This window comes from Oculina patagonica, chromosome 3 (genome assembly GCF_052425735.1).
Source record: "Oculina patagonica isolate OP01 chromosome 3, crgOcupat, whole genome shotgun sequence".
Taxonomy (NCBI): domain Eukaryota; kingdom Metazoa; phylum Cnidaria; class Anthozoa; order Scleractinia; family Oculinidae; genus Oculina; species Oculina patagonica.
This window is the reverse complement of record NC_135760.1, coordinates 12807854-12834110: the sequence shown is the minus strand read 5'-3', so window position 1 is coordinate 12834110 and position 26257 is coordinate 12807854. Positions and strand designations below refer to the sequence as shown.

General features: G+C 36.4%; 2 protein-coding genes and 1 non-coding gene across 4 annotated transcripts in view; 2 read left to right on the top strand and 1 right to left on the bottom strand.

Moving 5' to 3' along the window:
• Positions 1-2537: 2537 nt before the first annotated feature.
• LOC144646667 (D-amino-acid oxidase-like) lies at positions 2538-14610 on the bottom strand. Of its 2 annotated transcripts, none has more exons than XM_078506336.1 (9): positions 14382-14610; positions 11608-11675; positions 11214-11388; positions 10740-10841; positions 9975-10050; positions 8292-8386; positions 7658-7820; positions 7015-7149; positions 2538-3367 (listed from the first exon to the last, which is right to left on the bottom strand). In XM_078506336.1, the coding sequence occupies exons 1-9, from the start codon at positions 14397-14399 to the stop codon at positions 3015-3017; spliced, it is 1185 nt and encodes a 394-aa protein (XP_078362462.1). In that variant the 5' UTR covers positions 14400-14610; the 3' UTR covers positions 2538-3014. The 2 variants fall into 2 exon arrangements, with proteins under 2 accessions (XP_078362462.1, XP_078362463.1); XM_078506337.1 differs by having other exon boundaries at positions 11214-11368.
• A 132-nt stretch (positions 14611-14742) lies between these two features.
• Positions 14743-14814, top strand: Trnac-gca (transfer RNA cysteine (anticodon GCA)). The gene has a single exon. It is a non-coding gene; the product is annotated as a tRNA-Cys (tRNA).
• Positions 14815-15326: 512 nt separating this feature from the next.
• LOC144646675 (acetyl-coenzyme A synthetase, cytoplasmic-like) overlaps positions 15327-26257 on the top strand; it is a 19010-nt gene continuing 8079 nt past the window's right edge. The window contains exons 1-7 of the mRNA XM_078506346.1: positions 15327-15701; positions 19820-19911; positions 22463-22566; positions 22735-22807; positions 23589-23664; positions 25100-25205; positions 26024-26139. Coding sequence (XP_078362472.1) covers positions 15364-15701; positions 19820-19911; positions 22463-22566; positions 22735-22807; positions 23589-23664; positions 25100-25205; positions 26024-26139 — 905 coding nt within the window. The 5' untranslated portion in view covers positions 15327-15363. The remainder of the gene's footprint in view (positions 15702-19819; positions 19912-22462; positions 22567-22734; positions 22808-23588; positions 23665-25099; positions 25206-26023; positions 26140-26257) is intronic.

Here is a 26257-nt window from a genome sequence, read left to right as displayed (position 1 = left end):
CAGAGTTTTTCTTTTTAGGATCCTCCGTTCTTAACAGTTTACCGTCGGACATGAGAAATCTGAACTCTAGGCTTCTATTTAAACAAAGAGTTAAACATTTTTATTTGTAATTTTTATTCATAAGCTTTTATATGTTTTTGACTACTGTAGATTTGACATTTTTAAACTTTTTCACCTTTTTAAATTTTTAAAATCTTACAGGACCCCTAAGATAACTGTACTCTCAAGTACTGATGGGTTAATCCTGTTGAAAATATTCATTAATTATTATAATTATTATTATTAGAATATATGTGTTGCTAATTTATGGGGATGAAAGAGTTAAATTCAAGGAGCTTTGTTGAATTTTAAATTCTTATGGTAAATGATTTATGCTGGGCTGTCACTGAGGAACCATTAAACTACCCTGGCTGTTATGAGATTTAACCATAATTTTGCTTGCCATTCAACAAGTTCAACAACAAGTTTATTCAGTAATACCATTTCTATACATGGTGTTACCGACTGAAAAACAATAAACAAATATGTGATAAAAGTGATTCCAGTGATAAAAGGTGCAAAAATACAATTACTGCTGATAAATGGTAAAAAAGGTTTTCCCTTTGCTTTTTTATTCTATTTTCTTGAGTAGATGGTTTTAAGTGCCTTTTTTTAATTGTGGTATTCTTTGTAGATTGTATCATAATCCATGTTTACTGGGATAGCTTTTCACCTGAGATAATATTAAAACCTTATCCAACTAAGCACATAACTATAACTTTCCCTTAAAGAAACTCTTTGTAAATAATCAATTTCTTACTTTGTCATTCTTTTAAAAAAATATAAAAAATCTACCTGACTCAGGTACCTGATTGTGAATAATTCCTGATTTGGGATATCTATTTCACTGAAAACTTGTCAACAGTATAGCATTATTTGATGTAAAATATTATCAACAACTTCAGACAGTGATTAGAAACAAGTAAACAAAAGTTTTGGAAACATTGCATATTAAAAACCTTTCTTAAATCCAACCGGCTTTCTCAGGAGATTTGTGAATATCTCCTTTGCTGTAATGATCTGAGCAAAGAACAGTTGCTTTAAAGACGAAGAAATTGTCCTCGCCATGCTGAAGTTTTATCAGATTACACGTTGGATTTATTCGCTGGATGTCCTTGAGAAACCGAAACAAGTGATGATCCGTGAGAAGCTCCCTCGCCTTTTTTACAACCAAAAGCAGTCCAATATTTTCCTTACATCTTAGAAGATAACGAAGGAGCATTATTGGAATTGAAACTTACGCTCGTTTCCCAAAAAACGCGAAAAAAGACCAGCAAATTGCCGAATCTCACTGTAATGTATCAGTCTATTCCAAGACCGCCCATCCCCCCCCCCCCCCCTGGGCATACCCCGTGCATTTGACTTGAGGTTAACTCCGTATGGTGGGGCATTTGACGCAAAACTTCACCCACCGGGTCGGGCATTTGACCATCGTAAAAAATTAGTCAGTGGTCACATGCTAAAGAGTTTTGTCCTGGTTTCATAATCCATTCACTCTGTTTTGCTTGATAGCCTTTTGCCTTTTATTGTTGTGTTGATTCATCGTCAGAAGAGATTTTATTCTAATGTTTGTTTAATATAGCTAAGCTTGAAAAAACGTTTTCAAGCTAGATGGAGCAAAAGTAACATCACCATTTTCTTTCTTTCCTCTTTAAAATCTGGAAAGTGTGAGGGGATTTGACCCTCTTTGAAGCCCTAACCGGTAGGGCATTTGACCATGTAAGCTGTCAGCATAGTGGGGAATTTGACCAAAATTATTGAAAAAGGGTGTTTGCCCGGGAGGCCACGGGCGGTTTTGGAATTGGCTGATACATAACCTCTCTTCACGCTCAAACACGAGTCAACTCTACTCTCGCTTTCATGTCTGCGCGGTTACTAATCCAATATGGTGTCGGAGACTGTAATCAAAAGCCCTCTGGGCTTAGTGTCTCGTGTCACTTTTTAGAGTTTACGAATTTATTTGAAAATAGACTGCTTTTCACGTCTATTTATTGCTTGCAAAGATATTGAAAATTAAAAAAGCGTGCATCTAACGTAAAGAAATATTTCGACTCCTCACCCCTAAAATTTGAACTAAAGCTACTTTTGTTGCTCGATAAAAGTTGTGACATTCACAACCCGATACACAAAACTCTTGATTCAGGTCAATTCAGAAACCTTATCAAAAGCGATTTTCCCAAGCAGTCGAAAGTAGACTTGACTAAAATTCAAAGTACTCTCCAGTATTCACCCATATTTCTTTATTTCTAATTGCGCTAAAACCTTAACCCTGGTTAACGGACATCGGAAGCAAAATTTTCTGTATCCTGTCTTGAGCAAAGTCTAGCAGCTTTAAAGGTGGACCATTCCGGCTACCAAACGGTTTTTTTTTACACCGTTCTCTCCATAAAAATAGTCCAACGGAAAGTTTTTTGGAGATTTCTTGTATTCCCGTGGGGTAAGTCTCAAAAAGTGATGTGGTTTATAATTGCCCCGTTATCAAAGATTCCACTCTGTGATCCCACTCAATTCATTTATTCACACAGCGAGTTTCTTAAAAACGTAAAATAAAGGTACGACAAGATAGAAAACATCAGTAGGTCTAAAACATTATGCTAAATAAATAATAGTTACCTAGTGGCTCCTTAAACACAGCAGAACCTATAGTTTTTCAATGAATTTTGATGTCGCTGTTACAAAACAACGAACTGGAATACTAAACTAACAAGAAAATGCAAATAAAAGTTATCCCACTTCCCCTTTGTAAAAATTCGTTAACACGCAAGTGCACAAAGTTGTGCGCGCTATTTCGTGATGAAACGAAACAGTTAATAATACGGAAATAAAATAATGCCATTTACACGATACTTGGCGATTTTCCCGGCAATTTTCAATCAATAAAAAATTTGACCTCAAATAACCAAAAATATACGTCTAAACCCTGCTGGATTAATTAATAATAACGTTAATTAATATTTTTCAAATCACGTTTGGAGTTAAAGTTTCGACAAATGTTTGGCTTCAGGACTGGTAACTCTGGTCGCTGCATTGTTGATGAGATTAGTAATATCTCTTGCAGCGCCCCAACATAACGTCATTCCCCATCTGTAATGACCATAGTTGTGAAAAATGCTTGGCTCATAAGGATCTTGCTCAACTCGAATGCCATGTTTCCTTGCAGGGCGAATGCCGACAGTGACCTGGACATCACTGTCTTTCAGTACTTTAAGGCGTGGACAGAGTTCCTTGCACTGTCTCAGCATAGACTGGACATATGGAGCAGAAATAGTTAGATTAAGGTCGCCTCGATTTGGCTGATAAAAAGAACCAAGCATCAACCTGTCTTCACCTGTATATATGAAGAGGAAATGTCAGGAACAAATTAAGATAGAAGTTTTTTAAAAATTATGATATGTATTAAAATAGAGCTGCATTGTTATTGCTGTTGCTGTTTAGTGAAGCTCCATGTAGTTGGCCGAGCTGTGTTAATTTTTAAAATCGTTAACGTCATATTTTACTACAAAATACACGTTTCAATATGTTTCCAATGTATGCAGGTATAAGAAGACTTCGCTGGAGAAGCGCCATTCCTGTTTTTTTTTTTTTTTTTTTTTTTTTTTTTTTTTTTTTTATTTGCAAGTACTTACAACATTAAACATACAACATTACGATGATTACAAAATATAGATCACTAACTTTACAAAAGGAGCTACTTTACAGTACAGCTTAGAAAGTGTGGAAAAATAGTTACAAAAATTACTCTACTTTATGAAGTCAATACTATTAACATTACAACACTTTCGAAACACTTAGGCTAACATTACAACACTTAGGCTAACAATGCAAAAAGAAATAACAAATAACATTGCCTATAATTGTTACCAGAAAGAAAAATGAACGATGTAGCGAGATACAAAAACAAAAGGAAACTAAATGTTTTGTAAAAAATTCCATTTCTTGATATAGTTATCGTATTTACCGGATTTGATAGCAATATGTTTTTCTAACGATAGTTTGTCGCGAACGAGGGATATGTACTCGTTAAACTGAACTTTATTTTTTTTGCCGGTGTTAAGGTATAAAAAGTATTTTCCTAATATAATAAGATGGTTTAGGGCTAAACAACCACGAGGAGAGTCCAATATACCATATAAGACATCTAAGTTCGAAAGATGGACTCCTTTTCTACTATGAATATTGTACCAATCTTGAAAATCTACCCAGAAAGTTTTTGCTTGAGTGCACTCTATAAAAAGGTGCCAGATGGTATGGATTTCGGTAGGGCAAAAAGGACAAGTTGGGGAGTCAACTTTCTTCATCTTATGTAATAAGCTATTCGTAGGTAGGATGCGATGGATGATCTTGTACTGGAACATCATCATTTTGGTTTCTTTTGTAACGTTAAAAGGTAAAAGATAAACCTTACACAGATTGTTCTTTTCTACCCCATATTCAATAAGTTTCCTTTCTGCTGTGGGGGGAGATAACTTTTCTAGGGATAACAGTTTTTCATAGAGAGTTTTACAACTCAACGATTCGCTTATTGAATCAAGGGGTTTAATGGGTAGTTGGTTGTTAGAGTCTAAAAGCTTTTTCCACGAGCGAGGGAAAGCAGAAATGATGCTGTAATACTGTAGAAAATTAAACTTAGTCTTGAATTTTTCGCAGAGAATTAAAAGATAGAAAGCGATTTTTTTCTGTGTTAAGCAAGTCTGATATGTGCGTGACTCCAGCCTGATGCCAATGTGGAAAATAAATCGATTTTTTATTAACAATCAGAAACCTGTTGTTCCAGATTACTTGCTCTAGTACCTCAGATTTATTTTGTGGATCGGTCGCAGTGATTTTCTGCCAATGGGCTATGATGTCTTTGTAAAATCTTGGGAGGCGTTCACTTAGGCAAAGAAGCTTACAGTCATAGTTACACTGAAATAAGAAAGTGCCACCGACGTTGGCAAGGAAAGAGGCTGGGATATATTTCCATGGAGCGTCGTGGTCTGAACATAGGCGGTTTACCCAGTTTAATTTTAGAGCTTTGTCAAAAATGGCGAAATCTTTCATTTCTAAGCCACCTTCTTTTTTAGATTTTATCAGAGTCGACTTTTTGATTTTCGCAGGTTTGTGGCTCCATACAAAGTCGAAAGTCATTCTATTCACTTCTTCAGCGAATCGTGGTGGCGTTTCCATGGAGCTGCAGATGAATATGACTTTTGAAAGGGCTAGAGTTTTAACAATGTTTATTCTTCCATAAACAGAGATATCCCTTTGAGACCAAAAGTTTAAAGTCTTCTGTAATTTTGACAGCTTGTCGAAGAAGTTTCTCTGGTCTGACAGATTGTCATCGTACGAGAAGTGTGTACCTAGAGCATAGACAGGTTCATCTGTTATTTGAAGATTTGAAATTTTGTCTTTTCTATGTCTCATTGAGCCAAGCCATAACATTTCAGATTTTGATACATTTATCTTTAGCCCCGCGCACTTTTCAAAACGGGAGAGCAATACAAAGAGGTTATTTACGGAATGAACGTTAGCGAGGAAGGCTGTGGTATCATCGGCGTATTGTGATAATTTAACCGTTTTATTATTCTGTATTTTTATTCCTTCTATTTCTTTGGAATTAGAGATTTTTTGAGCTAAAACTTCTATGGCAATGATAAATAGCATACCAGAGAGGGGACAACCCTGGCGTACCCCTCGTTCTAAAGTGAAGTGACTGGATGCGTAGCCGTTGTTTAAAACACAACTAGTAATGTTATTATAAAAAATACTAACCCAGCGCCTGAGCTGCGGACCGAAATTAAACGTTTATAAACATTTTTGGAGAAAGTCCCATTCGATTGAGTCGAAGGCCTTCTCGAAATCTAGGAAGACGGCTATTCCAGGCAACTCTTTTTGCTTCGTAAAATCCATAACGTCTTTGATTAATCTTATGCTTTCGCCAATGTATCTTCCTTTGACATACCCAGACTGGCTAGAAGAAACAATTTTTGGTAGTATTTTCTCTATCCGAAGAGCGATGACTTTAGTTAAAATTTTGTAATCTACATTTAAGAGTGAAACTGGTCTCCAATTTTTTAGGAGCTCTAAATTCTTTTTCTTTTTTGGAATTAAAGAGATCACACCTTGTCGTTGTGAAATGGACAGAGTTCCGCTTTGAAGTGCATAGTGGAAACTCTCGGTCATATATTTTGCTAACATATTCCAAAAATGTAGATAAAACTCTACAGTAAAGCCGTCTGAGCCTGGGCTTTTATTTTTGGCCATTGATTTTAGGGCGTTATAGCATTCTTCTTGCGTTACTTCACTTTCGCAGGTCTCAGCTTCTTCTTCTGATAACCGTTTCTCGATAACTTCAAAAAAGTCACTAAATTCCGGAAGCTGTGGGTCCGAATTAACCGAAGTATATATTTGCTTGAAGAAATTTTCCTCTGCTTGAAGAATCTTTTTTGGGTCGGTTATCTTCTTATCTTCGTGAATTTTAACGGAAGTCACGTGTTTTCGTCTATAGTTGGTCTTTTCTAGACTGTAGAAATACTTACTATTTTTCTCACCGTACTCGTACCAACGTGTTCTGCTGCGCACGATTGCGCCTTGTGTTTTACGAGCTTCTACCTCTGCGAGTTTAGCTTTTAATTTGTCCATTTCCATTTTGTCGCTTTCATTGTGGTTAGCTTGCAATTTATTTTGAATACTTATTAATCTTGTTTGAAGCGACGCTTCTTCATCACGCGATTTCTTTGCTTTGCGTTTTGAATATTTAATTGTGAAAGCCCTGATCTCCATTTTGATCATTTCCCAGAAGAGTCCTTTATCAATTACTTGTTGATGACGTATAACAAATTCGGGAATTTTAAAAGTGAGCAGTTCAACGTAATCGATATCAAGTAATAGTGAATTGTTGAACTTCCAGAAACCAGGTCCGCGTGGAGGGCTGTCTTCGCCATTCCTGTTGTAATGAGCATTCATGTTTGTAACAAATCAGGATCCTATGTGTACCTCTAGGGAAAAGATATGTCGTCCCATGAATCTCCTGTCCTTTCTCGTCAAGACCAAAGCTAGTATGATCCCCTTCAACACAAAAGTCAATCTTGGGAAACAGACTGCCATCGTTTTGTACCATCAGGAGAGAACCTTTTGACAGAATGGAAAAGATTACAGGTACTATTACGGCCCGGGGGGTATTCCTATAATAATACTATACTCTATGGGGAGGCTCTGTCCGAAGGGGTAATTAAGTGAAACATTAAAAAAATGCAGTGACCCTTCTATGGGTATGCGAAAAGGGTGCCATTTTCTATGGAAGGAATATAAAAGGGTTGCCTTTTCTGGTACATGAAAGGCTAAGGGTTTGGAACTCGGGCAGAGCTTCCCAGTGTAAAACTCTTTGTACCCCCCCCCCCCTCCCCCCACAATATTATGGCGAGAAATATGTAAGAACCCAGTAAGTTATGACTTTGTAGGGCTTAATGGTATCATGTAATTAACTTGGCAAGAGCAGCCTTGAGTGTGGAATTTGCACGTCAGTGAAAAATTAATCAAAATCAATCACAACAAGACCAATGGCAAATGAATTTATACTGCAGTTGGAAAACGACTAAAGCACAAAAAGTGCTGGTGAAAAGTATTGCACATTACAAACCTCTTACAGGGTACATTCCTTGATCTCCTGCTAACTCTATGGAGCCCAACCCAGAACAGTTGACAATAAACTCAACACCATACGTCATCTTAAGTGCATCAGCTTGCTCCGACAGCAATCCTCTGATGGCACCTTGTATGAAGTGTGCCCCTTTTCTTGTGCACTGTCCGCAAAAGCAATAAATCAGTTATTAACTAATGTGTACTCCATTGTGAACATATTGATAAAGTTCTTTTCTTTTCACATCTTTAGATCAAGCTGAAGGCACTTTATAATAGTTCTAAAATTCTAAACAAACTATAAATGAACAATATAATGCCCATGCACAAGCCAAATTATCAATCGTTTCAAGGAGGGTAATATGTCAGCATTTCAAGAAGCCAATAATAATGAAAAATATACGTTCAGTGACTCAGTATCGTCAGTTATTTGACAGCTTTTAAAATGGACATCAAACTATTGGGTTTATAGGGCAGACAAGATCAGTAGCAGATTTGGCTTTCTAATCAGGCTGCCAGCTTGCAGTAACTTTGTGTAATAAGGTTATGGTTTTGCACAAACATACAAACAGTGGTAATAAATGGATTTGATGACCATTTTTGTCAGAAAACCTGACTGGTACAGATGTTCATACTTCCTGAATAAGCCATGTCCCAAAACACTGTGGATCAATGATTGGGCCAACAAAAGAAAATGCATCTTTTATTTGTCCATTCAAATCACTCAAGCCTGCAACAAGAGAAAACAATGCAAGTATGTTACAGGTCAAATTAACTCAGGTTTAAGTGGCTTTATACCACAGTTTTGAGGGGGGAAATGAACCCAACTTTTAAATCCAGAAATGTTTTATCTTTCTCCTATTACAGTGAGTTACAGCCTAAAACCATCATATGCAACATTTGAATGATAAAAATGCTACAAAGTAGACTAAATGAAAAATGTGATATTGTTCTAGATCTATCATCAAAATTTACAAAAACGGGGAAAGAAATCAATTTTGTGGATTTCTGAGAGAACATGCTGAGTATATCACAGGCAGACCACCCTATGTATTCGTGGTTAATAATTGTTGACATAAGGTTATGTTGAAATCAATGGCGCATATAGAAGATATATAGAGAAACATACGTCGGCTTCGATTTACTACAAAATAAAAATTTACTCTAATGATTCAATAAAAGTTAAGATGAAATGCTGAATGTGTCTTGTGTCGTGTTTTTTTGCCGCACCGAGCCCTTTAAGGCGTTTATTTTGCGAGATCATTTAACGGTCGCTAAATGATCTCGCAAAATAAACGTCTTAAAGGGCTCGGGGTGGCAAAAACACGACACAAGAAATTCAGCATTTCATCTTAACTTTTATTGAATCATTTAGAGTAAATTTTATATTTTGTAGTAAATCAAAGCCGGCGTAATGTTTCTCTATATATCTTCTATATGCGCCATTGATTTCAACATAACCTTATGTCGGATGTCAACAATTATTAACCACGAACACATAAGGTGGTCTGCCTGTGAGTATATAAATATTACTTCAAATTATTTACACTGACTTGGTTTTGTTAACTGTTCATTGTGTAACACTCCCTGACTCTAGAACTTCTTCGATAATGTGCAGTTGCAAAGCAACAATTCTGAAAAAAATCCCTATGAATAAGTACCAGCAAATTCCTAACACTCTGATTTAAACAAGACTAATTGAAGTGATTATTTGAAAGTGTTATTTTTTGTTTATGGTTGTCATATCTTTGCTTCTCTAAACATGCACTTACACCTTGTGCATCTCGATCTCTATGCTTCTCTGATCTTGCGATCTTGTTAACTGCCTGCTCTATAACAGAATTTTATTAAATATATTTAACATTTTTATTCCATGATTAATCATTTGGTTAATTAGAAATTTTAAATAATATTTAAACTTTTCACCCTTACTACCAGCAGATGAGAAGGTTCAGATGCAGGGAAAATAACTTTATATATCTCTGGTTTAAAATTGGCACATTTCTTGTTGGTAATAATTAAGGAGAAGTGCTAATTTTTTGCCAGTTTTGTGGGGGTGAGGAGAGGATGTGAGTTGTGTTCTAAAAGGCAGTAGTTTTAATGGATTGAAATAATGTTCCTTAGGGAAAGGTTATAATTTATCATATTGGTCATCACATTTGGTGTTAACTCTCAGCTTTGGGCACCCCTCCCTGATACGTTTTTCCATGGGAATCCGAGTGCACTGCCACCCCACCCTGCCCCCCTCCTCCTTGGGGCCCAGGTGATCAGTCCAACATCTGCAAAACGTTGCTAAGGGTATTATATAAAGTACAAACCTTTCTCCTTCATCAATGAAATAGAATGTTGAAATCCTCTCATTTGCTTGTAACGCTCCAGAGTAACTAAGTCTATCTGGTTAAAAAATAATGGGTTTACCAAATGGTATAAAACAGTTGACTGTGAGAGATGCTAGTCTTTTACATCTTAGAGATAGGTTTTTATTTGGACAAAAACTGATATTCCAACACATTCCAAAATGCATTGTATAGTTGAAATGTGGTCACATTGTATAACCTTTATATAACCTTGATAAGAATGTTCTTTTTATTTTTAAAAGTTATCGGTAAGTTGGCTTGTTTTAGTATATCTGCACCTAGCTAAGAGGTTCAATAATTATTGCATTAGCTCAGCAGTCCTTTTATACATGTAAAGGTAAACAAATACATCCAAGAAGTACTGTTTGCAGTCTGTCGTGATACCTTCTTAATGCAACAAAATATGATCCACGAACATAACACAAGATTCTCATACCTTAAAATGACAGAACATAATTTAAAAATTCTAATAAGTAAAATGAACACTATTTAAATATTTCCAATTCATTCTAGAATCAGTGGGATTAGAAGAGCTATTATATGTGTAAGATGTCACTGTAAATTCCCATTTGTTTATTTTTTATTATTTATAAGTATCCCTATATCACTTTTATTAAGGATTTGCTCTCTAGCTGTTGGAAGAATTTTTGAACCCAGAGTGAGGAATTACAAAAAGCTATATACAACCGTCTGTGAACACATTAAAAAAAATGAAAAACTAAGTACCTTCTCTCTTGAAAAGCCCACAATTTCTCTAAGATACACCCCAGTGTTTCTTGAATCTTTACACAAAGGAATGTATCTTTCTTCCCCATAGGCAGACCAGGCCTGTAGACAATAAAATAATACAAATATCAATACATGGGTAAACAACTTGTTCAGTTCTAAATAATTGTGAAATAATCTTCACAGTGTTTAACCTAAATCGACTCTTAAACCAGCTAAGGTGTGTGGTCTCAGCTGATGGACAAGGAAGAAGTCTTTCAAAGCATGCCTAAACAAGCATGATGGAGTGAGTTGGGCTAGCAACAGGTTAAACAATTTTAGGAATATTTGTTCTTTCAGTGAGGCTACATCAAATATTTTGAACCTACGAACTAGTACGATACTGATGCATTTGCTCAGGTGGTTATTTGAAAACATATTTATAAATGTATCTTAGATCCTGCTGGCCTTATTAAAGACTGAACAACACAAAACCTTTAGCATTTCATCCATAGCTGTCTGTTCTGCTTGATCTTCATCAAGTAATGTTTTCTTTGCACGCTTCACCATCATTGCAGGAGGAACCCATAGTGCACCTGAGGCTTCTGTGGCAATCTTTGGTAAGTGCCGGGTTGAAGGAAAATCTTTTGCTATTAGAGTGACACCATAGCTGTTTAAAAGAGACCACTGAGTTAAAATAATAGAATCCAGTTGAGAGGCAAGCCTGTAGATCTGAGAGAATTAAAGTTGATGACGATGATAAAGTGACAGCTCAAAATTGAAAAAGAATAATCAGTTTAAGTGTAGGGATATTATAAATGCAAATAATTTTTGTCATCATCATCATTATCATTATTAGACAAAATCACATAGCTTCTGTTAAACTGACCCATTTTCAAGAAGTAAATAAGCAGTTGTCAATCCAATGACTCCACTTCCAATAATCAGAACCCGCTTCTGAAAATGAATATTATTTAACAGTAGATTATTCTGTGTAAACACCATTACCAAAACATGTTTATAGAAAACAAGTTTGAAAGAAACATATTGCTCCTAAACATGATGATAACTGTGTTGTCCACATAACTTGTTTGTCTAACATCCCGGGGGGGGGGGGGACTCCTAAATGAAACGTACGGGGATGCTCGTTGGAAATTTTGAAAAGAACCCCTAAAAGAGACCAATCTGGGTGTGGCTCAAGCTTTTCTTGACCCCTAAAAGATACCAAAAAACTAAGAATAGAATTTATATTTGTAATTTTCTTTGTGTGTAACCCTAAACGAGACCAGTATGGCTAAAAATATTGGCCTTTTTCCCAGAACACCCTAATTAAGCGAGATCAAAAGTTTCCGAAATTTACACTCCTAAGCGAGACGACGAGCATCCCCGTCACTTTCATATGCGAGTCCCCCCCCCCCCTGGGTCTAACATAAACCACGATGTGACCAACCCAGTTACTAAAATATATTGACATTGGCTGTATCGATTGATTTCCGACATAGATTGTTAAAGACTGACTATCACTGGATGTCTATGGAGTCGCTGTTATACAGCAAAACCAGCACTTAAGAAAGCCATTCTGAAAACGTTGCTGATCTAGATCTGTTTTCACTACTGTGTGCAGCTCATTTTATTTCATTTAAGTATTTGGCATACTTCTGCCTATAAACGCAGACATATTTCTGGCATTAATTTTTGAAATAAGCAATGATTTTCGTTGAATATTAATACTAATATAAGTAATAATATGAATCTTGACATCCATTCGATAGCTTCACAGCTGGGTTTAGGCAAGTTGCAGTCTAATTTTGTTTATTGAGCAATTCTTTAGCATGATAGTCATAATTAATACTGCAAGCTAATAAAATCAATTAAGCTTATGTATAGGGTATCAGCGATTATTGCAACATATCATGAGTACTAGTTCAATACTTAGAACTAAGATCTAACTCACAGCAGTATCAAACTAGCTATCGAGCACTAGCATTTGCGAAGTTTATTATAAAACATGTTCAAGTTAGCAGTTTAGCTTTGCGTGACATCCCAAATAGCTCCCCACCCACCCACTTCGGAATCCAAGGCGCGCAGATATGATTTTATCTATGTTTTGTAATTTCTCTGTAGTTTATGGATTTGTATGTGTCTATAATTAATTACCGTAGAATTCCGGTTATAAGCCCTGGGCTTATACAACTTCGTAAGGGGTTTTGGGTGGGCTTATAAGCGGAGGGGCTTATATCCGGGAGGGCTTATAAGCGGAATGAAAAAAACGTTTCAAAACGAGCCACGGGAGTGTTGATGGAAATACGTTTTTAAGTTAAAAACACATAATAAAGCAGCATTTAGCCCTATTCAGTACTGTCATCTGGTAGAGGGGGGCTTATATCCGGGGGGGCTTATAACCGGATGTATTTTTTTGTTTCCAGGATGATGGGCCTATAACCGGGGGGGCTTATAAGCGGGGGGGCTTATAACCGGAATTCTACGGTATATACATACATGGTATATTTTTGTTTGTATGATTTTAAGGGCCTGTTTACATGGAGGTGGGGGACCCCAGGTAGGTGAGGTAACCCGCCCAGCCGTAGTCGAAAATTAGCTCGCATTTACATGCAATCTTATCACCCCGGGATCCCGGGGTGACCTTTTCACATAAACAAATACATTTCATTGAAGTCGCATATCGCATTTCGTTTTGTTCAATCTTTAATATTTACCGGTTGTATTTCTTTCATCTTTTGCTTTCGACTGATTACTAGTTGATTAGGCAAAGTATAACTTAGTAGTCGAAGCAGTTGTCGAAGTCATTGTTGTTTATAGTCAAAGCGTGAGACTCGATCGGGATTACGCTTGATGCTTCACTTTCGCTTTTATATTTTAAATTCTTAAAGCATCTTTTGCACTGTTGTTCGACATCGGGCAGATGAAGCTATAGCAAAAGTTCGCCGGGTTTGTAGCTGTAACTGAAGCCGAAGGCAACCATATCTTGTGTAGTTTGCATTTGCCGCACTTTCAGATTAACCATGAGTCGACCCCAGGTAGCCGGGTTACCCCACCTTGAAACGTTTACATGGCAAAAAGCGACCCCGGGTAGGCGGGTTACCCGGCACAGCAGACCGGGCAACTCGGATAGGCGGGTTACCCCACCTATCATGTAAACGCGATCGAGAAAAAATGAGAGTTTATATGGACAGGCGGGTTACCCCACCTAGGCGGGTTACCTCACCTACCTGGGGTCCCCCACCTCCATGTAAACAGGCCCTAAAAGTGCACAGCGTAATAGTGTAAAATTGTAGTCCGTGAGTTTTAATTAACTGGTGTTCAGATGACTCGCGTTTGGTTTGGATGACGAAAGAGTTTCTAAAACCTTGCAAATTGCAATGGCCTATCTTCCGAAAGCACACTTGAGCTGAACGAGTTAAAGCTAGCCTACTTGACATCAGTTCCAGATAGCACTTGCACTTATTGACAGTTGATAAACTGACCCTAGCCCCAAGAGTGAGTTTATGGCGGCCATATTGAAGGAGTGAAGCAATAGAATTATTTTCCTTTAGGAAAAAAGAAATAATTTTTATGCAAATAATAATTACTGTTTGACTGCTATGTATGACATGAAAACACTCTCTTACTGTAGCGCTATAGTTTCTATGTACTTGTACTTACCGGCTTGACATCAGGCATTGTTTCTGAAATGTCAATTGCACAAGACGATCGCGAACCGACGCGAAAAAGAATGCGCGATTGTCACGCTTTACTAATTTAATAGCTATTTTTAAGATGCATGGCATTGATGTCATTATATTGAAATCATCACGACTTCGACGTTCGCTGCGTCACAGTAAAATAAAAGGATGTATTGAAACATGACGGCAGGTTTTATCCATTTTTTATGTGAAAAAATCTTGGACGTTTCGTGCAGGCTTACATAGGGTGAAAAGCCAAATGTAATTTTCAGCTGGGAGACTGGGAACGTTCGCGTGATCTAAAAATAATAATATAAATTTTCACTTATCATTCCATGAGCGGGGGTATAGCTCAGTGGTAGAGCATTCGACTGCAGATCGAGAGGTCCTTGGTTCAACTCCGAGTGCCCCCTCTCCACAATTTTTTTTTTCCTTCACTTCGTTAGAAAGGAAAAAATAACATTCCTGTTGCTTTTATTTTTAGTTTTACCAAAAGAAACAAAGAAAAATTTTGAATGGAAAAGTGTATTATCTTTTTAAACTATTTTTCTTTGTGTGAGAATATTGTTTTTCCGTCCCAGGCTGAATATTCGTATTTTTTTTTGTCGATTTTAGACTGAAATATTCTTGTGAATATTCTTAAATTAATATTCTTAGATTATATTATTATTTCCGTTTAAGAATGTACTGGGGTAACAATTACCAGACCTCTTAACATCAAAAATTGTTGTTCTTTTTAGCTAGTTTTGTCATTTAAAAAGAAAGGAACGGTTTTGTTGAAAACGTATACAGTAATTGTATCGTATTTACACACAAAATTATTTTGTTTTTAAAAACTCAGCCATTCAGACTCGGCTGGTTTCCATGGTAATTTTCTCATTCAGGGATGACTATAAACCTCACACCCTCCCCATTGGTAATCGTGACACAGCTCTTCCTTTTCACACAAAAGCGACGCGAACATGGCATCTACAGGCGCGAACGAGCACGAGAAAGAACTGGTGGGATGGTTTTACCCCTCAGAGGATATCAAATCTGAGGCATATGTGTCCAGTATGGAGCGATACAAAGAGCTGTATCAAAAATCCATAGAGGATCCGGCAGCTTTCTGGGGAGACATTGCAAACGACTTCTACTGGAAGGTGCCGCCAAGCAAAGAGAAGTTCATGGACTTCAACTTTGACACCCGAGAGGGGAAAGTATTTATCAAATGGATGGAAGGAGCTGTAACAAACATTTCATACAACGTATTGGACAGGAATGTCAAAAAAGGACTTGGGGATAGTGTGGCTTTTTATTGGTAAGTTCTTTTATGTTATTCATTGAAAAATTTGTGCATTGAAATCAGTGTCACGTGGGAATTAATCATTCGATTTGCAAAGAGCATTTCGTGACCAGAATTCTTATAAGCTGTAGATTCTCGTAGTCTCGAAATGTTTGCATTCTGGATTAAAGCCTAAATAGCGTTTGTCGTCTGGGGAACTTGGCGGTTGATCAGGAGTTCGTTAGCTGCCAAGCCGAAGCGGGTTATTGAGTTTGCACATACTGCGTGCGAACAAATCTTGTCCCGGGAGTAACCAAACCGGGGGTTCCTATAAGTTTTTATTACTGGATTATTTGTTAAATTCCACTTATATAAATGTTATTTACTGTATTTATCTTTCTAATATAAGAAATCAATTGAGAAATATTTTGTTAACCAAAGGGGGAAGTTGCTTTCCTAGACCCACAAAAGTTTATTTAATGCAGCTAGCCGATATACATTTAACTGCAATGACATATGCAGCTAGCCGATATACATTTTTTTTTTTTTTAATTTTTAACTCTTAACTGCAATTTTTATCTTTCACCTACTTTTATGATAAAATTTTATATTCTATTGTAATTTATTGATTTATTTATTTATTAATGTATGTAGTACGATTCTTCAGTTTTTCTTCTTCTTAGAATTTAAGTGTAAATATTTTAACTTTAAATAGCTTAGATATATAATAATGTAAATAGTGTCCACAATTAGTTTTTTTTAAGCTAAATACTTCAGACACTTTAATAAAGTATTTCATTCATTTCTTGACTTTTTTGTAAGTTCGTAAGCTTAATTATGTGACCTATAAATGTTGTTCTTAGCCCAATGCTGCAGTGAGTGACGTATTATACTACATTAGTATGTTACCATTACCCTGGCCTGCTTTATCGGCTGGAACGATTGTTACATCCTCAGCTCTCCTCAGGTCGTGCAAAGCGTTTTTCTCCTCTCTTGTCATGTTAGATGTTTCAGGCTTTTTGCAAGATTTTAAGATGTTACTGACAGAGGCGCGTATTGTGTCTTTCGCTGATTGACTCAGTTTGTAAATACCCGTTTCCACTGAAGATAATATGTTTGAAACGGGAACTTCTGTCGGAGTGACGGAGAAGTTGAAACCTTTCTTAAGGGCTGCACTTTCAACAGGAGTTAAAACATGTTGGGATACATTGACAACCCATTTTTCCTGGTCAACCATAGTTGATGTTGGCTTCTCTTTGCTTGTTAGTTGACTAATTTTTCTTGCGTGCGTCTGAGCTAACTTCTCTGAAATGTTATCGGAGGTTTGCTTTACAACATTTTGGAGAGCGAGCATATCTTCGCGTGAAAGATGGTGCTCAAGTTTTTGCACAATTTCTGTTATCTTTGTCTGCAAACTCCGTATGCTTTGGTGACATTGAGTAATTCGCAGTCTTAAATATTTAAGACCTGTATTTCTAGCGATCTTATAGCCTGTCTTACTTCTGATAGGCAGAGTAAAAACAAGGCTAGGAGGCAAAATGTTTTGTCTCTTAAGCGTATGATTAAAAGTCAAATGTTGCTTGTACCTGGCGAGAGCTGTTGTAATGGATAAGGAAGAATATCAAGAAAAAGTGTCTGTTTTGTTGAATGATACGAACACATATCTCAAAGTAACAGACAAAAGATTAAACCCAACAACTAGTGTCGAAAGGGACCTTAACAAACTTTTGCTTAACATCAGAGAGGAAAAGAATGCCGGAACATCCCAAATTGGACCAAAACTATACAAAAAGCTACATTGCAACAATTCCACACCAGCATCTTTCTATGGTCTACCAAAAATCCACAAACCTGAGCGACCACTCAGTCCCATCACCAGTAGCATAGGTAGCCCGACATACGCTGTGTCCAAGTACCTGGTTTCCATTCTATCCCCTCTCCGGAGGAACAGATTTTCAGTCAAGAACAGCTCAGAGTTTGCGCAGCAAATCCGCCAACAGTCCGTCACCAGTGATGAGATAATGGTCTCTTTTGACGTCAAGTCTTTATTTACTTCTATTCCTGTGAACCTGGCTCTAACCATTACAAACGAGAGGCTCCACCAAGATCAACATCTAGCAGATCGCACAAATATGTCCATCAGCAACATCATGAAACTATTAGAATTTGTTCTTAAGCAAAACTATTTCAAACACGATAACATCTACTACAAACAAATCTTTGGATGTGCGATGGGCTCCCCGATCAGCCCTGTTATAGCTGACCTTGTAATGAAAGAGATTTAAGAAATTGCGATCACCACAGCTCATCACCCTCCTAAGTGGTGGTTCCGCTACGTGGATGACAGCCACGCATGCCTCAAAAAGGAACACGTAAACGAGTTTCATCAACATCTGAACTCCATAAATCCCAGTATACAATTCACTGTTGAACTTGAGGACACCACGGAGCAGGGACTACCCTTTTTGGATACTATCACAACAAGGAGTGGCACACGAATTGAGGTGAATGTCTACAGGAAGTCAACACATACAGACCGATACCTTGACTTCAATTCTCATCACCCTGTGTGTCATAAGAGATCTGTAGTTTGCACACTGCTACGAAGGGCAAAGAACATTCCTTCAACACAAGAAGGGAAACGAAAAGAAACAAAACGAGTGAAGTCGGTGTTGCGCGAGAACAACTATCCACCATCTTTTATTAACAACTGTGAGAGATCACTGTCAAAACCACCAGCAGATTTACCAACTAATGGCTTTGTGGTACTCCCCTATGTTCAGGGCATTTCCGAAAAGATTGGCCGCGTTTTGAGAAAACAAGAGATCAAAGTCGCCTACAAACCGCTAAAAACTGTAAACAGTTTGTTTCCGCGCCCAAAGGCTCAAAATGATGTTGACCGCCCAAGATCTGGCGTAGTTTACAAAATCAATTGCACCAACTGTAACTTTGTATACTACGGTCAAACGGAGCGACCATTAAAGACCCGGATTGCGGAACACAAACGAGCAGTGGCCATGTTCGACCATGACTCAAAGATCTCCTGTCATGTACATGAAAATAATCACCACATGGATTTCAATGCCGTCAATGTAGTTGGACATGAGCGAAATTACCACAAGCGACTCTTTTTGGAAGCCTGGTTGTCCATAAAGGATACGCACTCTGGGAACGACCATGCTGTCATCCCAGAGGTTTACAAGTCCTTGTCACGCGCATGAGTTTCGCGCCACGTTTTCTTTTGTTTCAAACTTTTACACGTTATTTTTAAAGCGCGCGCTAACGTGCTGCTATTTTTAAATCGCGTGTGAAAGCTTTGATTTTTTAACTGATGAAGGCTTAAGCAATAGCCGAAACGTCTTGAAAAAATAACATCAAAACACAGTCAGCGACAAACCTTCAACAAACTATGTCTTCCCCTGACTACAATTACACTATTTTCAAACAGTATTATTGCACTGAGTTGTTTATCTTATTGACAATATACCTCAGTCTGGTCATCAATGTTGATTGTTGTCAGTAATCCCTCAAAACGAGTAAGATGTCTACTTGGACATTAAAATTAAATTAAAAAGTTAAATCAAATTATTCAGCATGAGTTTGCTGATGACTGTAAGTCCAATTCTGGATGAGCAAACTCTTTGACTCTCCTTTCTTGCCAAGTGGAGTCTAGTCTCTCGCTGTGCTCCCTCCTATGCCAGCATGGATAGCACTTCTCCAGCAAAGGGCAGTCATTGGCTAATGTACATCAGTGCTGTAAAACTTGCACTGGAGTGTAGAAAACCTAAGGCTCTGATTTCTTCCTCCCAATGCAATCCTGTGGATACTCCCGAAATCACTCTGTGTCTTGTTAACCACATTTTGCTGTTTGTGAATTGACTTTAAACTGAACTACCAGCAGTTAAAGGTGAAGCCTGCATTCAAGCTTAATGACCCATCAGGCTAGAGCTTATCCTGTTTTCTGCAGTGTGAAACAACTAGGATCATTTCTACTCGATCCCTTCAGATAACATTTGTGGGTACTCATTTAACACACATGGCTATACCAGCAGCATTTAATCAAAATTTAACTTCTTGCTTTGAATCTTGAAATTAAAGTATGTAGTTATGTATCAGTTATGCTGTTTTTGTAACCTGTTCTTGTCCAAATTCAGGGAGGGAAATTTTCCTGGAGACAGTAAGAAGATTACCTACAATGAACTTCTGTTAGAAGTGTGCAAGTTTGCTAATGTGTTGAAAGACAAAGGTAAGATAACAAGTTGTCTCTGGGCTGCAGCAAGCATTACAAACATAATACAGTAAAAACCCGCGTATAAGAACCTGCTTTTTTAGAGTTTGGCAAAACAGGTTCTTATATTTTGGGGTACTTACTGGTATTTTTTAGCTTCCCTGTGCAATTCTTGATCTCTAAAGACATCCTTTTTGATAAAATACAGTTATTGTATTATAAATAAAATAGTTTAACCCCACATATACATGTAAGAACCTTTTGGGGTATTAAGGAAGCAAATTTCTGCCAGGAGGTTCTTAATTTCTAGGTTCTTATACGCGGGTTTTTACTGTAGTTAACAAATTAATAGTCGGTATAGAGGTTAGCCAAAATGTTTCAAATTTAATCCTAGGACCAGGCTTCTCTTAGTGATCATTTATCCTAAGTATTGTTTCTATACAGTGGCCTATATCGTTATACGTTATACTAAGGACAGATTGAAGAATTTGTGATTTCAAGCCCGGGATGCTTTTGGAAAAAAATATATTCATTATTTTAGATCCACATGGATCCATGACATTTTTTTTATTTTTATTTTTTTTTTATTAATGCATTTACATAAAACAAGACATTACATAATCAATACGCTACTTACAAAAAAAAAGAAGCTTGTACACACACACACACACACACACACAAAAAAAAAATTGCATTGACGATTACAGTGAGTACATTCAAACATAACTACTACTAGTGCTTTTTTTACAGTGTTTTTTCCTTTCTATTGTTATTTATAGTTTTAGATAATAAAACCTACTGGTAACAACAATATTTATTGTCTTAAGCATTTCTATTAATAGAAGAGAACATAAAGTATCTAAATTAGTGTAATGATATATGTGCACAGTTACGACAAGCAATTGCTAACTTAAAAAAAACACACACACACAGTAACAAAAAAAAAGTAATTTTCTAAAGGAAAGAAGAAAAAAAAATTACAAAAGATTTCCGTATGTTTCATTGAACTTAGTAAGACTATTATTTTGTATAGCAATTTCTCTTTGTATATTAACTTTGTCCATTAAGAGTGCCAGAAAACTGTTGAAACATAACTTTTCGTCGTGTAAGCATTTGCAGTATATGGAGTACTTTGCGATAAGAAGCGTGTAGTTTAAGGTGTACATGTGCAGTTTGTTGTCAAAAATTCCATATAAAATCATACTGTTTGAAAGGGTGATGTTTTCATTAGTTTTACTGGACCAACAATTTTGAAATAGATTCCAAAAAGATAAAGTTGAAGGACAGTGTAAGAACATGTGATCTAAAGAATGTCTGTCGGTGAGACATTGAGGGCAGATATCATTATCCGATATCTTGGCTTTAAAAAGGCTAACTTTTGTTGGAAGAATGTTATGAATAATCTTGTATTGAAACATTGTTATCTTAATGCCATTTTTTATCTGGAAGGGTAATTTATAAACTCTGTGTATGTTTGCTTGGTTGAAACCGTTCCTTAAAATTTTGCCTTCAGCAGCGGTGGGAGGTAAAAAAGCGTTTTTTATCATAACGGATTAGACGTTTTTAGTAGAGATTTGGTTTGTTTTATTTTCTTCCGGCATTTGCCGAGGAGTTCTTTTTATTGCTAATTTCCAATCAGTCGGAATTGAATTTATCAATCCAAAATATAAAGTGAAAGGGGTTTCAAGATGAAATTTTTCAGAGAATTGATTAAAAGAAAGGAAATTACCGTCGTTTTGAAGAAGGTCGTCAATACGTAGAATATTTTTATCGAACCAGTTTCTAGGAAAAGGTGTTTTACCTTCGATTTTAATGTTGCGGTTGTTCCAGATTATTTCTTTGTGTGGAAATGTGTCGTTTTGAAAGGCTTGTTTTGTATTTTGCCAATGTTTTAAAACTTCGCAATAGAAACTTGGGAGGCGGTTAAGTTGCAGAGAATTGAAATCGTAGTTGCAGTGCGTCAGAAAAGACAGTCCTCCATAATTTTCCAACGCGATCTCAGGAATAACCTTCCAGGATGCATCAGTTCTGGTTTGCAAACGTGGTATCCAGGCAACCTTTAAAGCTTTATTCATAATGTCAAAATTAGTCATCTTGAGTCCGCCGTGTTTTTTCTCGCCAATAATAGTTGATTTTTTTATCTTTGCGGGTTTTCCATCCCAAATAAAGTTAAAAATTAATTTTTCAATTTCTTTGATAAATTTTTCTGGGATAACAAGAACAGACGCGCTGTAGATTAATTTAGAAAGTCCGAAAGTTTTAACAATGTTTATTTTCCCGTATAGTGTTAAATTTCTTCTTTTCCAACTGTTAAGCGTCTTTTCTAAGTTTCGGATTTTCTCTGCAAAGTTTAACTCGTCAGTTTTATTTGGATCCATGACATTCACTCATCTGATCCAGCGCTCTTGATCACATTTCCTGTAAGATTCACCGAACACTAACCACATGCCACAGACGATATGTGACATTGCCACCACTGCATCTCATTGGTTTGCTTATCTTTAATAGAGTATATGAATTTAAATGACTTTTTCATAATAAAGTTTAATGTATTTTTTTATAATATCAGGTGTCAAGAAAGGTGACAGGGTAGCAATATATATGCCAATGATTAATGAGTTGGTAGTTGCCATGTTGGCTTGTGCAAGAATTGGAGCTGTTCACTCAATTGTGGTAAGTCAGTTTTAATTGCTACATGTGAACATAAATATTACTTACATTTTAACCTTCCTTTTAATCACAATCCCTGGCCCAACATATCCTTTCCTCCTCCTAAGTGTATACAGTAGTGCACCCCCCAGCTCCTTCGTAATCATCCTCTATTCATTTATTTGTTTATAGTTTGGGGGATTCTCTGCAGAATCATTGGCTGAACGTATTCTTGATTCAACTTGTAAAGTGCTTGTCACTGCTGGTAAGCATGTTATTATTGATTTAAAATTGGATTAAGCTACTATTAAGACCTGCTTTTATTATATTCTTATTTTTTCTGTCGATTTAAGACTGAAATATTCTTAAATTAATATTCTTAGATTATATTATTATTTCCGTTTAAGAATGTACTGGGGTAACAATTACCAGACCTCTTAACATCAAAAATACATAAAAATCAAAAATTGTTGTTCTTTTTAGCTAGTTTTGTTATTTAAAAAGAAAGGAACGGTTTTGTTGAAAACGTATACAGTAATTGTATCGTATTTACACACACAAAGTTATTTTGTTTTTAAAAATTCAGCCATTCAGACTCGACTGGTTTCCATGGTAATTTACTCATTCAGGGATGACTATAAACCATATGTTCCTTTTGTATGAAGATTATATTTAGATAGAGCAGTACCAAGATAAGAGCATTTTTCACTTGAGTTTTGAAAGTAATTTTCAGTTCCTTTGGTTTTGCATCACTAAGCTTAGGGATTGGTTAAAAATAATATGCGCCAATTTCTTAACCAATCAAAAGTAAAACCAATCATGACTCGCTCGCACAGGTTTTCCCACACATCACGTCAGCTATGTTTATTTGCTTCAAGTTTTGATTGTTTTACTGGTTTGTCTGTGTCATTTGTGATTGGCCAAAGTATTTACTTTGGCATTGGTTATTGGTTTTGTGACACTGAATTGAAAAGCGCTCTATCTCTTGGCTGCCATACTAATAAAACTTCACTTTTAACAACACACGTCTGGCCATCATTTTGTAGATGGCTCATACAGAGGTACAAAGCTTATTGACCTGAAAGCAATTTCTGATGAAGCCATAGAAAAGTGTAAAGATCAGTGAGTATTAATTATTACCAGACTAAACAAGCCAGCAGATACCTGCTCTCATCTGTCTAATTACCCATTTATCATAACATAGAAAGTTTCTTCCATGTGCTGTTTTGGACATGAAGGTTTTTAACTGCATGCTATTGCCAAGTTATCATAAAAGAAATGACTCCTAATTTAAGGTCTAATAACATCCATCTATTCAAGTTGTTTGTTTATTCTCCACACTTGTTTGTTTAAAAAGTAGTGATTGTGAGACTTAAATTTGATAATTATATGTACATAATAATGACCAACAGTTTTTTAAGTGAATCTTTGTCAATTGAAAGCACTTGGAAATGTTTTGTTTCTTTTTACAAATCATAAAAAAATTATCATGACTTGTCAGCTTGCACAAATTATGGAGCTTAATATCAAGTTGCTTAGTTACTCGGATATTTAACACAACCTGGAGGGACACTCCAGAGATGGGGTTTAAATGGTAGAAACACAAACTGTAATTGAGTAACGTCCATGTAAATGATAATTAAAGAATTGAAATTGTAAAATTCTAACCCTAACCAAATATGCTTATGTCTTAAAGTGCCTATGAAATGAAAATCAAGTTGAACTCATATGAAAGGCCTTTCAAAATGAAGAAAGATGGTGTTTTCATTTTTCTGATATCTTTTCTCGTTCCAGAGATATTAACGATTTTGTATTATGCAAATTAGATAACTGATGACGTCATAAGTTTGACAGAAATTGGTGTAAAAACACAAAATCAGTAATATCTCTGTAAATACTAAAGCAAAGTAATTGAAACTTGGCACCAGTATTGTACCCTAAGAAATACACCACGTGGTACATATAATTATGTTGCTATGGCAACACTTTTGGTCCCAGTCTTTTTCTTCTTTGAATCAAATATCATGATTTATGGCTGTACAGTGAGAAGTAAATGGTGTCATTCCAAACATACGTAATGTGCTCATTGTGCTAGGCACCCAAATGACCCTAAAGATGGGGGATAAGGTTTGGAATAGATCAAAACCCGGGATTGCTATATCCACATGAAAGAGATCTGGAACCGAGATTGTTGCCATAGCAACATCAAAATATGCAACATGTGGTGTATTTCTTGGGGTACAATACTGGTGCCAAGTTTCAATTATTTTGCTTAAGTATTTACAGAGATATTACTGATTTTGTGTTTTTACACCAATTTCTGTCAAACTTATGACGTCATCAGTTATCTAATTTGCATAATACAAAATCGTTAATATCTCTGGAACGAGAAAATATATTAGAAAAAGGAAAACACCATCTTTCTTCATTTTGAAAGGCCTTTCATATGAGTTCAACTTGATTTTCATTTCATAGGCACTTTAAGCAGAGTGTTCCTAGAAGTTCCCTTTATGAAACCAAGCATTAAAAAATCATTTTATATGTATCTTCTTTTCAGAGGATTCACTGTAGAAACTTGTATTGTTGTTCAGCATGTGGGTGGTAGCTCAACAAATAGTCCACGCACATCGCCTGTTGCTAAGAAACCTTGTCCTCCAATACAGGTGATTATAAACAGTAAAACCCCATATATTACAACCTAGAATTTTTGAGGTCAGGTTGATCAGGTCCTTAATAGCTTCTTATTTTTCAGTGGTTTTCGTAATGTAACTATTGACAGTATATATTGTATATATTTTTAAATTCTCTTTGGCTGTACATACGTTTTTTTTTGCGCTGGAACAAATGAGCAACTGTTCCCGCCGATGGCGGGATATAAAGTGAGACTGACTTTCTGCTGGAACTTTCAGTTTCCCGAGAATCATTCTTTTCCAAGCTATTGTGCACTTGAATTGTCAAATTAAATGCTGTGCCGCCCTCTTCTTCCACTACACACTTTTAAAGATGTAGTTTGTCTTCTTGGATAGCGCTTACTGGAATTCCCATGCATTCGAACAGACTTAAAATTTTGAGGCAACAATTCTCCTACTTCGGAAACAATGTCGTGTCAAATTTCTAAAAGGTGTTTTGCTTAGATAAGGTTGTGTGCTCATCAAATGCAATAGCGTTGCTGTTGATCTCCATCTTTATATTTACAAGATTATTTCCGCCATTTTCAGTGGTACACTGGTGGTAGTTTAGTGCGAAAATCTTCATGGAATGATTTGATTATTTGAAGCATGATCCTTATCTTTCAATCTGGTGGTGAAGGGATGTCAATCAAATTTATTAATAGTATATGTTCATGTGAATATTGGAACCTTACATCGCCAAGCGTTTATGATGACAACCTATGGGTGTTAAATTGCCTATAAATAAACATTCTGACTACCATACTTGTGCAAACTACATTTTAGTTTTGCTGCACTCATGACTTTTGCAGGAAAATTTTAATAGCTCTGTTGACTGTTGGTGGCATGAACTTATGTCATGTGCAAGTGACAAGTGCGAGCCATGTTGGACAGATGCCGAGGATCCCTTGTTCATGCTTTATACAAGGTATTCAGTTATTACCTGGGTACAGTAGGATTTGACAAAAAAGTAATAGAGGATTAGACTAGATAAAACTCTGTTTGTTTATCACTGTGCGACCTTAAATTTATATTGTTTTGATTGG